This window comes from Microchirus variegatus (genome assembly GCF_963457635.1).
Source record: "Microchirus variegatus genome assembly, chromosome: 13".
Taxonomy (NCBI): Eukaryota; Metazoa; Chordata; class Actinopteri; order Pleuronectiformes; family Soleidae; genus Microchirus; species Microchirus variegatus.
Genome location: NC_139814.1, coordinates 11045099 through 11061058, shown reverse-complemented (window position 1 = coordinate 11061058; position 15960 = coordinate 11045099). Strand labels below are relative to the sequence as shown.

At 39.7% G+C, this 15960-nt stretch overlaps 2 protein-coding genes across 2 annotated transcripts; both read right to left on the bottom strand.

Moving 5' to 3' along the window:
• Nucleotides 1–272: 272 nt before the first annotated feature.
• On the bottom strand, nt 273–4698 carry LOC310935546 (uncharacterized protein; the record flags this gene model as incomplete). Its single annotated transcript, XM_083899475.1, has 4 exons — nt 273–465; nt 2233–2455; nt 2539–2733; nt 4008–4698. 4 exons carry the CDS (start codon nt 4696–4698, stop codon nt 273–275), a joined length of 1302 nt encoding a protein of 433 aa, XP_083755601.1.
• A 5247-nt stretch (nt 4699–9945) lies between these two features.
• On the bottom strand, nt 9946–14235 carry LOC310935945 (uncharacterized protein). Its single transcript, XM_083899952.1, has 2 exons — nt 14144–14235; nt 9946–12763 (listed from the first exon to the last, which is right to left on the bottom strand). Exon 2 carries the CDS (start codon nt 12738–12740, stop codon nt 11184–11186), a length of 1557 nt encoding a protein of 518 aa, XP_083756078.1. The 5' UTR covers nt 12741–12763; nt 14144–14235; the 3' UTR covers nt 9946–11183.
• Between the last annotated feature and the right edge of the window lie 1725 nt (nt 14236–15960).

Here is a 15960-nt window from a genome sequence, read left to right as displayed (position 1 = left end):
CACGGGACGTGTGTTCACGCCGAGTGTCAACACAACAATAATCAACAGTAATTTCCTGCCGTTTTCCATCAGCAGATTGTTTTTTAATCTTTGATTAAGTTAAGAGTATGTTTAACTGTAAAGCTGGTATAATGGCTCTGATATGAAACAAACAGTGCAATTATTTCTAGTCTTAAGGATGAAAGCTTTGTTAGATGTTCTGTGTAAGTGTGCTCCTTTGTTGTGATATCAGTCTTTGTCTTATCACTTTTTCTTGACGACTGTTCTGTCCTTTAACCCCACCAGCGCTGCCTGGGAGGAGGAGCTACAGTGGGCGGGGCCACTTCAAAAACGGCCTCGTGTCCGACTGACGAGCAGATGAAGTAGAAGTTGGCGCCCAGCATGACCAGTATGGGGAAGAAGGAGAAGCCGAAGCCGAAGCCTCTGATGCTGCTGCCCAGAGAGAGGCAGAGCCAGTAGATCAGCCTGCAGCACAGGGAAGACAAGATCATGACATGAGACAAATGTACCCACACATTTATCTGCAGAATTCATTTATAATCAGCATGATTTATTTTACACAATGACAGAAGATTTAATGACATCAGACCAACATTTTTCAACATTCTTCATGTTCTCGATCATTATTTTAGTCTAGTGCTTGATGATTTGAAGGAGGATTAATGATTCCCTCGATTCTTATTTTCTTTTCCCCTCTAGTGTGCACTATTTCAAATGTTTACAGATAAAATACAAATGCAGTGGTGAATAAATCCTTATTGTACCTGCAGCTCTGATCAAACAAGTTTATAACAAAAACTGACAGCTAAAAACATGACACGTATCATTTATGACAAAGTCAACAGGTCAAAGTCACAGCATGAAATATCAGCAGACACAATAAGTTACACAATAAGCTAAACATTCACCTACACTCTCACATACTGTATGAAGTGGTTATAATAATGTGGTTAGTGAGGGTTTGTTTTCATCCCGTCTCATCACTCATGGATTCACTCAGTGTTTGTTTATTTCACACATGCTCACAAACCTGTCAGATTAATGGTTACTTTACTTTCATTCATAGCAACCTGGCATTTTTTTGTGGTTTCACTTATTCCTTTAAATCCCTGGTCCATGGATTCCAAATGTGTGGGACACAGCCTCCTGCTGGGCCATGAAGTCACAGCATTTGGGCTAAACTATTAATATAATAATATATTTTGCAGACAACATGAGAGATTTGAATTGGCTCACATTGTTCATCTTTTGTGATGGCTGCCACAGACTGTTAATACAGTATATAATGGAAAAATCATCTCAGAATCCAGAAAGTAAGGCCAATGCAGATGTGCCGATAAACTGTATTCTCTTGAATGATCATGGGGGATGATGTTTTGTGACCTCCATCAGGTGATTTGTCTATATAAAGCTTTTAGTAGTGGTCAGATGACATCTATGTTCCTGCTGAGAGATAAAGTCAGGTGACACTCAAGTGTCCTGTAACATGAAAGGTATTCGGATTAGGAAGATCTGATTAACACCTGGAAGTGTGACTGATTTAATCAATCCGGTGTTTCCTGTCTCTCTGAAGGTTTATGATGCTCCATGATACACTTAATGATTTTGGTCTGACCCAGACAAATATGACCAATGTGAAACAATCGTGGGATGTTTTGTGGTTGTGGATCCTGAACTGTGGTCCTATATAGAACTGTGAGAGGTTAAATCACTGGCTAAAATGTAATAATGATCATGGTAGATATTTTACCTACCTATGGAAGGTTCGGCAATAAACTGTGATAGATTAAAAACATAAATTGTCAGGATTTACTCTCAAACACCATAAACACCATAAACATCAAATCCCCCTTTACTTGGACTCAATCTAAGAGCCTGTACATGCAGGGATTTTGTCTTTTGTAGGCTATATTTGGAAAAAACGGGTCCCTGACAGAAAAAAAATCTCATGACACAAATCTGTCTTGCATTTGCCGTCGCCATCTTTGTCATCATCTTTCTCTTGTATTCAGAGTCCGTACACAGCACGCTCCACGTCGTCTTCTCTGTTTTTTTGGTTATTTCTGTGGTTACAGCGCCACATACACTACAGCATTTAGAGTTGTTTGTGTACATGAAGACTTGAAATGCTGCCGTGTTTATTGAAAACTTTTTAAGAACGAAAAAGAAAAGCCTTCATATAAAGGTTAGTTGTGTTTCCCGACGATTGAGTGTGACAGAAAACATCCCTACCTTCCGAAAACAAATATGATGGTCAGCAGTGGCACCAGCTTGACCAGCTCCTGGCTGATGTAGGTTGCCATGACGGCGAGCTGCAGGAAGTAGAAAAGGAAGAGCACCAGTGATTCGTTGACGTAGTGCCAGTGCACGGCCACCTCTCTGTTCACCATTGAATTCTGATAGAGCGGCTTGAGCTCGCTGTAACGCAGCCGGGCCAAACCCTGCACCAGTACACCTGCAGAGAGACGAGGGACCATCGTTAACCTTCGCTGATCTGTTCAAACACAAACGTAACAGCGAAAAATGCTGATGTCTTACCCAGCAGGATCGGGAGGATGGCGAAGAAGGAGCAGCGTAGTGTGTAAATCACTCTCAGGGGGGTGCTCTGCAGCTTCGGAGAGTCAAAGGGAAGGAGTTCGTAACCTCCCCACACGAGGAGAGGGAAGAGGACTGCTGCGGCTACAAGAGACAGAACCATCCCCAGCTTTCCAACTGAACCATGATCACACAGGTCTGAGGGGGAAAAGCAGAAATGTTTTTTTTACACCCGAGTGAGTGAGGCAACAACCTGAGTGTTTTTATCTGATTAAGCAGGAAAGATTACACCGTGCCACAGGGCTATTAGAGAATTTAGTGACTGAGTGCTGTTGAAAATGTTTGACCTGTTTAGATTTAACTAACATCAGCAATCTGACACATTATATTCTGACACACTGTCCCGCTCCAAGGCCTCCTACCACCTTCTTCCTTTATCCTGTGGAACTGCTGAATGTCCATGTTTTATTTTAAGCAGTATAATCCACTTGATACTTTCACTATGTCTTCTCCACTTCAGCGAGAAGCAATGTAGATGTTGAAGAGAGCAGCAGTGATGCAGAGAGCGACTGTTATTTTTCCTGATCATTTCTAAAGCTTAAAAACAAGCTGCTCGAAATAAAAACAGACATGAACTGAGCTGATTGGTTTGGAGGAGACGCGTCTCATCACACGATCACATTCATGTTCCGGTTTGGGTTGTAGATCCATTCAGTACCTTCATGCTCTTAGAAATCCAGCCTGAGTGGCACAAGGCACCATCAACAGCGGCTTTGCTTTGCTTCAACGCACAACGCGAGTGGAACTAAACACTAAAACAATTCTGTTCATTCAGAAAATCCTATGGAAACCACTGTATGTTCTTTGTTTACTTTACTATTTTCATTGCTATATTGTCCTCCTTCTTCCTCCTGTCTACAGCTCACACTGACACTCCCACTGATGACAGAATGGTTGGCAAGGAAAAAAAAAACAAGTATTATTTGGTTCCTGCTCGGCACCATCACCATCTTTTCAGATTCTTAACCAATTTATTTCCAGTGTGAATGCATGGCCTGTTCAAAATGTAAAGGTTGTCTGCAAGATAGTATCTTCAGGAGTTAGTGATAGGGAACTGGACTTGCTTAAGGTAGGTTTTCATTCTCAGTTGGCTAGAGCTCACTCCTGAAGATACAATGACCTGGATAATGGAGAACCTCCAAAGACATTCTTCAGCCACGTTCCAACCTGTTCCAACCCGTTTCTTCCATCGTCAAACACACCACCTCTATACTGAAAGAGCTATGAAGCTGATTGGCTAAATCAGGTATGTATGTATGTGAACTCATCTGACACAAGGCAACAGACATTTGTTTATATATAAAGGTTACACAATACTGCTTTAGATATGTGGTATTACACGTGTCCTGAAATTATCTGGAACATTCTAGAGGCCCAGAACACTGAGTTTGCCCAGTTTGTGTCATACTCACAGTACTTGTCATCCTCCTCGGTCCACTCTGGGTTGTACTGCACCGCAGAGTCAGGCTCCATCTGCGGCTCCTTCTCCGGGTCCTTCTCGATGTAGAGATGAGTCTCGTCAAGAAGCTTTTTGCTCGACCGACGCACAATTGTGACTTTTGGAGTGAAGCCCAGAGCAGGTTTCTCCAACATCCACTGCGACTCGTCATCGTCTTCTTCATCATCCCCCTCATCTTCATCATCTGCCTGTGAGCCGTCCCCTTTATCGTCCCGCTGCACCTCAATCTCATCGTCCCTCCACCTCTCTCCCTCTGGCATGCTCTCCCTCCACTTGTCCTTGCTCTTTAGGTCACTCGCCGGGCTCTGTCTCTCAGACAGGTCTTGGCTTCCTCCGCTGATCCCTGTATCTTCAGGCTCTGAAGTTCCTTTTTCTGACCACACTGTATCACTGATGTCTGCTTGCGGCCACTTATCTTTGTCTCCGGGCCATGGCAACGTGCTGGGCTCCAGGCGAGCAGAGCTGGTCATCTCTTCTTCTTCGTTGTCTTCTTCCTCTACATTTCCCTCCTCATCTGAAATTTTGGGTCTGTCCTCACATTGTGGGTTTTTCCTTCCACCTACTTGTGGCTCTGCAGGTGGAACATCAGGTGATAAAGCCACGTCTGCAATTAGCTCTGAGATTATTCCACCCAGGCCAGACATCCTCCTAACACTTGTGTCTTTATATCCTGTTAGTAGCTGTCGCTCTGTCAAGAGTCTGTTGTTAGTAAAGCTTTGTCCGCTTGCTCATAGTCATGTTTGATGATTGCTCTGTGAGGGGGAAAAAACGAATAACATCAATTTACATCCTGAAAAAAAAAAGAAGAGGGAATCAAAGTTCACTGTAAATGATGGGCGTGTTGGCATGTGACTTACTGCCCTCACATGAGCTTACAGGGCTGTCAGTCCTGTTTGAGGAGATGTTACAAAATCAGGGAAATCACTCTTAAAAAAGAGAATAGGTGTGTGACCTCAAAGTATTGAGCTGTGAAGAATGGGAAATATAATATGGAACTAATTAGAACGTTATTTTATTTGTTTTTAATTTTCTTTGAGCACATTTGAAAGCCCCATATAAAATTATTCTAATAAATATTATTATTATTATTACCACTACTACTACTACTACTACTACTACCTCCGCCAATGAGTGGCGCTGAGCACTGATTCTCGTGAAATAATAACAGCAGCAATATCAACGAGTGCAATATCCATTAATTCTGCAAGACACTGCAATTATTATTATAACAAAAATACAGAGACTTCTGGTTTCCTTAGTGAAATTAATTAAGAAGTAAGAAGTCTGTTTGAATCGAAATCTATGGGAAGATTGTTTATTAAGTCAGTAAACATTTTCCTGAGGAGATAATGGTCTCAATCACTAGTTTCAATAAAAACATGATGTAATTTTATTAATAGATAATAAACTATGACATATATGTGCATAGACCAGTGTGAGTGCCAGTTGGTATATAAATAACTTCTAATTGCAAAACGTCAAGATGGTGTGATTCTGGAGGCTGAATGTCACGACCAACAAAAGTGTTGTGATGAAATTCTGCAGTTCTACAGGAATTCACTGGCCCAAAATCTTGCTTTTCAGATAAGAAAACATTTTGTTTGTTAACAGATTCACAATAATGTAAAATCTTTTCAGCTTTACCAAATTCGAATTGCATCACAGTTCCAATATCTATCAGAAATATTGACAATACATTTTTAAAGCATATAATGCAGCTCTAGATAGTAAGATACGATTAGATCTAGCAGTTATCGAGGGAAATTGAGCAACATTGGGTTTTGAATCAAAACATATTCAAGTTATAAAAAGATACAATAAACAAACCTGAAATATAATTGAGGTTCTTTAAATAAAAGTCCAACAGCTTTTGTCTACACAGTCATAAATGTACACAATGTTTTACCCTCAAAAACATAACAGAGAGACAAGACTAATCCCTCTCATCCCTACTTTAGTTTACTGACTCTGTGAGGTTTTGTCTAACTGGACAATAATTAACACACAGCACTGATAAACAAACTACTCCTCTATTATACTGATCAGCTACAACGTGAGGAACAGCTAAATAAACATGGCTGCATTCCTGCTCCCTGTACACACACACACACACACACACACACACACACACACACACACACACACACACACACACACACACACACACACACACAGCTGCCTGGACTTTGCCTGTCAGATACTCATATACAAAACACTGACACTACAGCAGCTACATGTCTTTATATTCAAGTAAAGTTTAATTAGGCTGTTTAAACCAATGTTTTTACAGTAAGCGAGCAGTTTCTATTTGCTAGGTGTCGTGCATTAACATGAACCCAGCTTATCCAGTTTTAAAGTGTTACTGCAGGGCCTTTAAAACACAATCTAAATGATTAAAAGACTTCTATCTATAGATGTATATCTATGCTAATGATATGATTGGACATAAAAAAAACTTCTTCCAGATAGAACACCTAGTATTTCCTATTCTTGCGTCTTTATACTTGCCATGAATCTGTATACACACACACACATGTATAATTATGCAACAATGCCAGTTTCTTTTCTTCAATAATATCATGTGTAATTCCATAAACCAGATAAATAAAAGTCTGAGCGAGCGTGAAAACTGTTCATTGTGGTTTTAAAAGTATTTAAGGAGAGAAAACAACAAACACACATTAGTAAATATGTGTGTCAAAGTGTGTCTTCACAGTGCATAAACATTGTATTAAGCCTTTGTTACACTGATACTGAAGAAAGTCATATTGCTTTGAAGGCTGCAGTGATTAATCGATAGATAGTTTGAGTTTTCAGCTTCTCAAATGTGAATATTTGCTGGTTTATTTGCTCCATATAACAAAGAAATCGTGACAATTGTTTAGTTCTAGTTTGTGAACAAAATAACCACCATTTCAAGGCTTGAAAATACATTTAGTAGAGTCTCTGCTTTTGAAATGCGTCCATTTCCCTCATTGTTTTCCTCATGTGTCTCACACACACACATACACACACACACACACACACACACACATACACACACACACACACACACAATGTTGCGTTACAGTCTAACTCAGCTGTTTCGGCCTGGTTCACACCACAGACGTGTGTAGTTTCGGCCAAACACCTGAGACTATTTTGACAACTTTTCTCTTCAAGAGCGAGTTTTCTCAGTAAAAGCACCTTAGTATCGTTAAAGTTTGACGTACCTGTGTCTTTTATTCGCTCACATCGCTGAGGACAAGCCGTTAACAGGAGGTAAAGACACTCGTTCAGTTGTTTCTCTCCATGTTAAGAGAAAAAAAAACTTACCTAGCAGGTGTGACCAGGTCCACAATCCACTCTCTACACAGAGACCAGGAGGCGGGGAAGAGGTCTCACTCTGCGGCAAATTCCATGTACCAAGTGAAGAAACGTCAACGGAAAGCCCGTCAAACTTAATGTCACTACGTCCTTGTAAGCGTCCTGTCACATATAAATGCAGCTGCTGCGGAGGAGGAAACACTTTTTTCTGTTTGTTATCAACAAAACATCTGTTTGCGTCGTCCTTCAGTTTACTGCCACTTTAAATCTTCAAATAAACGCGATGAAACCACGCCCTCGTGTCCAGGGAGGCAGTCAGGCATCACTACTGTATGAAGAGCACACGTTTTGTACTAATGATGTGGTCATTCATACTTTCTCTCCCTTCAAGTCCAGCTGTTGTTTATGTATACTGTAGATGTGTACAGCAAAATATGTAAGTAAGTAAATAAATAAATAAATAAATAGAAAAGTTTAAAATGAATTACTATTAATTACTGGCAACTCTCAAAAATACTGTTCAAAAAAAAATATATATATATATACATATATGTATATATATATATAAGAATGATTGAATAAACCTTGGACCCTGGACTCTTGTCAGTCCATCACAGGGATGAACAACCACCCAGTCTCACAGTTACCCTCACAGAAAGCCAATGGTCAAGAAGAAAGGAATTGGGCTTGTAAATGGAAGGTTGACAAGATCACATCCCATGAACGACTGGGCTGGGGTGCCCCTGAGCAAGGCACCCAAACCACCATTACTCCTGGAAATGATAATTTGAGGAAGTGGGGGTTTCGGTTTCGCTCCCTGGTTGGAGACAGGAAAATGAGAACACAACTCATGCATTATTTTGATGTGACGTGTGATTTATAGAAGGCCCAAGTGAAAAAGAAAACCATTACCGTTCTTACTGTGTGCCACCTGATGTTTCTGCTTGAGGTTTTTTTTTTCCTTCCGGTCACTGCTGCCAAGTGCTAACTCAGCAGGGTGGAAAGTTTTTGACAATTATATCTGATCAGCATGAAAATAAATGAAAACACTTTTTACTTTAAGTGCCAACTTATCGTTAGGCTTAATACTGCAGTTGACATATCACTAGGTTTAAAGTGATTTTTGAATTACACACGTCTGTCTTTCTCTGAATAGACTTTGTCCCTGTCATAAATGGTGTAGTAATGTCACAATAGCTGGAACTGCCTTGCACGAGAAAAATACACTCAATAGACAACTCTTTGTGTGGACCTTTATCTTGGACTAAGTAATACAATTCTAAGAAGTAACATACTGTGACAGAAACTCATACACAAAGCAGGTGTGAATACATTTTCTGGGTATAATTTATGTATACATAAAGTATGCAAAGATTACAAAGAATAAAGTATTGGCTGAGTAAGAAGTTAATGGTTCAAGTAAAATATTTTAAGAGGAAAAAAATATATATTTTATTTGTTTTGATGAGAAAAGGTTTTCCATTTTGTAGTGATTCATCTGTCAGAACACATACAACCTTTGATTTCGCTTGAACTCAGGTGAATAGTGCATTAGTCATAGGGTGGAGCTGCTGCCCACCAACTGTGTGATTAAGAGCTCATGTCTGCCTGTGGATGTACACATCTCATTAACTCATGTAAACTGTCTGGAAGTATATTCAACAAAAATATAAACGCACAAACTTGAAATGGTGAACAAAAATAGAATGTCGTGTCACTTGGCCACTCCTATCGACTACAATCTCAGATCGAGTATTTCAACTCAGGAGAGTCATGGAGCATGGCAGAGTGGTGGTTAATATGCGTGACCAGTACACAGACACTCCTTATGGTCTGGTCAATAAAAGGGCACACCAAAATGTGGACTTTTGTCACTTGTCAATATGCCACAGATGTCACAAATCATGAGGGAGCGTGCCATTGGCATGCCGAGTGCTGGGTTGAGTGTTACAGCTGTGGCAACACAACTGAATGTGCACCATTCCACTGTCAGCCGCCTGTGGACTCGTTTCAGAGAGACTGGAAAGTCAGCAAACCGGGTTCCAGTTCCCCAGAACGGCCACCAACTTCAAGTGGCTCTGCAGGAGGAATGGGACAACATCCCCCAGGCCACGATCGACAACCTGGTGATGTCCATGCGTCGCCGGTGTACCGCTCTGCGTGAGGCTAATGGTGGACACACGTTATTGAAGTTTGTGAACTTGGATCATCGACCCCCATTGTGTTCTTCCTGCCATTACTCCAGGACTTTTGTTTTGAAATTCATCCTAATGCTCGCAAATTAAAGCCACTTTATTGATAAAGTTGTACTGTTATTTTTGGAATGTTACTGTTTTGTCACATAACAATAACCAAGTTAAGCAAGTTATTCTTCGTGTGTTTATATTTTTGTTGAGTGTAAATAAAAGCAGAATTTAAATCACAATCTACAGAAATAAAAAGAAAGTCAGACCACAGTGAAAAATAAAACTGCAAGATCACCATTTTATTTCAAGACCATATCATCACAAATTGTTGGATTCTTGCTCAAAACACACTAAATGCAAATATGTCCATTTAAAATTATTTGACTTGACACCGTCAGATCAAATTTCACCGCGATTTTTAAAACCTTGAGACTATTATTCATCCTCGTCTCAAATCATCTTCCATAACTGGACACAGAAAACACAATTTGGCAATCGCTTGACTCAAATCATGACAGTGTAACATCAACAATCAGGATGTACATGACACACAAAAACTTTTTTTTTTACGGTGCTCAACAACAAGTAATGTTTGTGAAATCGATCTCATGACCTTCCCAAGTAATAAAAAAGGATTTCACAGCTACACCCAGACATTAAGATAAAAGGGTGAAACAACTGAAACTAAAAAAAAGGTTAAAATGGAGGAAACCGTCAGAGCAACTGTGAGCGGCAGGAAGGACAACAGATTAATGTGAATTAAAAGAAACCCATGATACATTCAAACCTTTGACAATTAACGCAAAAACCAAACATGATCAACTGCAAAATGGTGTAAAAAATAACATCATAATAATAATTTCATTTTGCAAACCCTAAAACTCAACAGCTACTTAATAGAGAGCCAAAGTGAACCTGGTTGAACTTCATTTACATTCACCCTGATGTTAAAGAAATAACTTACTTACCAACAGTATTTGCATGATTCCAATACTGTGATTAACTTAAATGACATTTCAAATTCAATTTCATTTAATTTCAATTAATTATTATGTGAGCTATTAAACTGCAGATATTTCTCGGGGGAAATAAAAACATATGTTCTTTTAAAAAAAAGGAGGATTGTATTATTTAATCTTTCCAAAGACAAATAAGGGAAACGGTAAATTACTGGATGAAAAGCTACAGGCTGGATGTGAGGCCAGGACTTTGGCTCTCTATGTTTTCACTGTTCTTTTTACTCCTCATTTCCAACATTTGTCTAAACTCGTTAACCTCCTTGTCATACTCCAGCACCATAACCGTCACATTTAAACTGACAAATACATCTGAATGCTAAATGAAAACTTGAACAATCAGTCTATAATACTTCTTTACATGCCAGTTCTAGTAAAAGATTATTAGCACTGCTTACTTGAATGACAGAAATAATGTACATGTTTCCTTAAAAAAAAATATCAAGCACATTAAAACAAGATGAAAAGGTTAGCTAGGAAAACAGAGGAGCTGCTGTATATCTATCCTACCCGACTGACAAAAACGTTAAAAATGCTCGTTTTCATTAATAAAGATTGTGTTCTATGGTTTAAAAACGGCAATTACAACAGCAAATGTTTTGATTAGACCGGGATTATTCATCAAGCCTGGTTACCAACATCAGGGTTATCGTTCTGTTTGACGACCGCCGTGTCAACCTCCTTGTCAACCGCCGTGTCAACTGCCGTGTCAACCTCCTTGTCAAGCTCCGTGTCAACCACCTTGTCAACCTTCGTGTCAACCTCCTTGTCAACCTCCACCACCTCCTCTCCGGACACTCCTTCATATTCCACTCCAACAGCAGAGATATCACTCACTTCTTTTGAATGGCTGTGTGTGTCGTCGATCTCTGTTTCACTACTGACATTTTCTTTTTTGAGCGAACCTTTAGGGCGGCCCCTTTTCCGCGCCGCGACAGTTTTCGCAGCACTTGGGGGTCGGCCTCTTTTTCTTGGTGGTTCATCAACAACATCATCATCATCGTCATCATCATCGTCATCATCATCAAGGTTGTGTGTGGAGCCTGAAGTAGTTGGCATATTCTTGCGCAAGTGCGCACCTTTCTTAGACTCAGTCTTGCGAGGCCGACCACGGCTCCTGCGAGGGAGTGATAAATCGCCCTCTGGAGGATCTTCACGTGGGTATTTCCGCGGCCGTCCGAGTGGCTTCCATACTCTTGGCGTTTTCAGGTCTTCAGGTGATGGAAGAGGATTCTTCCTGGGTCTTCCCCTTGTCTTGGCTGGTTGCAGTCTTGGTCGACCACGCTTACCTTTTGTAGGGGAAGCAATAGCAGGAGGTGTCTTGCCAAAAGAGCCTTTGGGTCGACCTCTTCCCCTTTTAGCTGTCGGGGAACCATTTTGTTGATCGCCACTCTTCTGTTGGATACTTTTTCTCGGCCTTCCCCTCCCTCTGCGAGCAGCGTTTGTGGTGGCATTTGATGTTTTCTGTGTCAACCTCCGTCTGTAATTTCCCCTAGTCTTCCCGAGTCGACGTCTCACAGTTGGTGGGCTTAGGCTTCCCTCAGTTTCTGCCTCCCCATCACTGCTCAGCTCTGCCAGCAGTCTGGGAACCTTATTGGGGGAACCCTTTGGTCGGCCTCTTTTCCTTGGTTTTGGAGAACTGCTTTCATCCTCATCACCACTTGTTAAACTTTCAGACATGCGCTTTGTGGATCCTTTTGGACGACCCCTTCTCAGTTTTGGAGTACCAGAGCCGCCATTGGCCAAGTCTGCAGCAGCTGTCTTAGTGGAGCTTTTGCTAAGGGATTTTTTAGGTCTGCCTCTTTTCTTTGAATGGCCTGTTATAGGATTGTCTCCACCACTGGTGTTTTTGGTGGACCCTTTGGGGCTCCCTTCACCGCTAAGAGTCTGCACAGTATCACCAGCATGGTCGTCTCCAGATTCTTCTTGCACGGTTTGTTCCTTGGTTTTTGGACGCCCTCTTCCTCTCTTGATTGGTGTGGAGTCACCATTGGAAATACCTGAAATCTTCTCCATAAGATTAAGGTCTGTTACACAAACCTTAAGCTTCTTTGAACCTTGTGACCTCCCCCTTCCTCTTTTCACTGGACTGTTGTTTGTTGCATCTACACTGGACTCTCGATCTTTGCTTGAACCATCTCCTTGTTCTGTGTCGGCCATATTAATTTCTTCTTCCATACTTCCTTCTGTTTTGTTTGCACCTTTAAATCAAACATTGAAAAGCACAATTAATATTAAGATAAAGTGTACAATAAGCAATGTTTGGAATTGCGCAGAACTACAGTTTTGCACAATTCTGGACTTGATTTTGTCATGAATTTAAAAACCATATATGCTAAATAAAATAGACATTTTTTATGAGATTCGAAAAATTAGATAACAGGCTGCGTTTCTTGACCATACTTTACATTAAAATGAACTCCAGGATCAAATAAATGCTTCAGTTTTCTGATGCTTTACAGACAAAATGCAATTAGCAATCAAGCAATCATTTAAACAAGCTCAAAACAAGCTAAAAAACAAGCAAAACTTATTGCATTATCTGACCAGATCACAAACTTAAGGATCGTTTTTACTCAAAACGTACACAGTAAAAGTACTTCATATTATGCATGCAGGTAATCTAGGAAGTACGAAGTTCAGTTGTGTATGAATGTTGGACTACTTATAGTCCAAAATAAGCTTTTTATTCCACGTCAAAGTTTGGCGAAATATACTTCATCTTGTCCTCTGTTAAGGATTTTGACACAGGATTTCTCAAAAGGTACACGGTAAAAGTACGTCATATTATGCTGGCAGATAGTCTAGCGAGTAACAAGTCCAGCAGCTCTTCACTGCAGCTTCATTACGATTACCGTAAATGTTTGTAGATTCGCCCACCAGAAAAAAAACGTGCGGCTGATTTGACCAAGGAAACGCGAGTGAAAAACTTAACAGCTGTAATTTACTAAAGCAAGTAAACAAACAAAAGATTTAATATTTCAGCAAAGTGTGATTAAAATTATTATTGTAATATTTAATATTTTTAAATTCGAAAATAATATTTTTACTCTTCTGAGAAATAAAAGCTAATTAAAACATAGTCTGCACAAACAACCAGTACACAAACTAAGGTGCATATGTGAAACATGTTTTTAATTATTATTTTTAATACAATTGAATTCGAGTTTTCAGATTTCTATTCTTATTTATCGGTTTTACTCGGCTGTGTCTATTGACTGGGGGAAAAAAAAGTCTCCCAATGGCGGGAAGGTGCATCGCCGGGACTCAGGAGGTTAACTTAGCAACAACATGTGTGTTTACGTCTCCCGAAAAAAGTACCAATTATTACGTGTCACCGGGCCACCGTTTTACACATACAAAGACAGGATGCTTAATTAAATAAACGTACTGACCGAATACACACACAGCTGAACTAGAAATACAGTTAATGTGTTCGGAGACGAGGCCTGAAAGACCGCGATGACTGTGGAGCAGATTGTTTTCCGGGTAATAGTCAAATTCAAAATCGACGGCAGTGGAGAAAAGCGAGCGGCGCAAAGCTCGTAAAAATAATGTTATGTACGGAGAGTGTAGCTTACCTTAAATAAATCCTCGTTATGATTTTTGACAATGTTTTCTTTTATCGAATATTGATTTGTCCGACGGTCCGTGTAGTAAAAGTAGGCCGTTATTGTTGCCGTGGTGGTTACTGTTCAAATTTGCAACCACTTCCGTCCGTCCGTGACATTTAAAGAGCTCCGATGTAAACCGCGGCGCACAACTTTGGTTCCCCCCTCTAAGGTCGTTACGTTGACTTGTCACACATGTAGATTCACAGCCACAGTCCACCTAGGTGTCTTCACATATTATTATTTGACCTCAATATTCTTAAATATTTACACTATCTGTTTTTGGCGTGTTGCCAAGCATATACTCTTGTAGAATTACTGTAAAATCTCAACCCAGTCTCTGAGAAAGACTGATTTACAGGCTACAATAAATGATACCCACAGAACCTATAGACCTGTCAGTCATAAAAACAATTTCTCTGATCATGAAAGACAATGCCATCAAAGATACTTCATACCACACAAAGAAGAGGCTTTGATTCAGAAGCTATAGACTAAATGTCTTTGATAAATGCCATTTCAACGTATTTTGATACCTGATGCACACACACTACAAAGACTATAGTTAACTGTTTCACATGCTGTTTAAAACCGCATAAGGCTCAGAATGATTTCTGTTAATATTATAATAATATATTTGACAATCCCTCTTTAATTATTTCTCTTTTTTCTATGTCCACATGTTATCATTTTGGCCATGTTTGTGTTTTTCTAAGTGAGAATACGCAAAATAATAAATTCAATGATCATTTTATAACATTTTATTGGAATCTAGGTTATAGCCCAAGGACAAATTGATTTGATGTTGGTGATTATCTTGATACTGATTTAAACCTAACCATGCAAGAAACATGTGAGTTTGTACATATTAACATAACGGTATATGGAATCTATCAGAAATATCCATGAAAAAACAGTGAGAGTCTTTGCATGTCTTTTATTGTACTTAGCTGTGTCAGGCTGTAACTGGAAGGTTGAGGGTTCATCTCCCAGCTCTGCTTGTCTACATGCTGATGTGTCCCTGGGCAAACTACTTAATCCTCTGTTGCTCCTGATGGCTGTGCCTTCAATTTCTGCCAAAAAAAAAATCTCACATATACACTGTTTATGTCTTTTATTTTTAATTTATAAATGCTGCACAGTTTTGTACCTGTTAATGTAATACGGTGTCCTGTGTTATTTTTATATAAACACCGATTTCTGTTACTGTGCTACTTACTTGACACAACATATGAAAATAGACACTTGGCTAATTTTAGCTCATTCACAGAAATGATTCTCAGTGTGCACTGTCCCTGTTTTGATCAACCCACTAAAAAATAGGTACATAAATAAAAAAACAAATTGAAATAGCAAGTACTGGTTGTCTTTTATACAACCTATACTCTTTAGGCCATGACCTACATTTCAGAAGAAAACCAGCAACGACCTAAAATATTTATCTGACTCTGAGATGTACGATAGAGTAAACTGGTATCACACAGTGGATATTCATTCATTCATTCATTCATCACCTACTACTTAGCGTTTGAGGGTCACAGGGAGAGCTGGAGCCAATCAGGAGAAAGTTCACCCTGGACAACATACAGACAGTGTTGTAATGTAACAAAGTACAAATACTGTGTTACTGTACTTAAGTATCAAACTCATGTATCTGAACTTTACTGTTATTTTTCTAGCAATATTTACTTCTGCTCCCCTACATTTCCTCTGTCTTTTGACTCCTTACTACCCAATCAAATCAGAAGAAGACTTTGTAATGGTCTGTATTTATATAGAGCTTTTGT

Coding starts and splice junctions, on each gene's coding strand:
- LOC310935945 (XM_083899952.1), bottom strand. CDS start 12,740: ATGGAAGAAGAAATTAATATGGCCGACACAGAACAAGGAGATGGTTCA.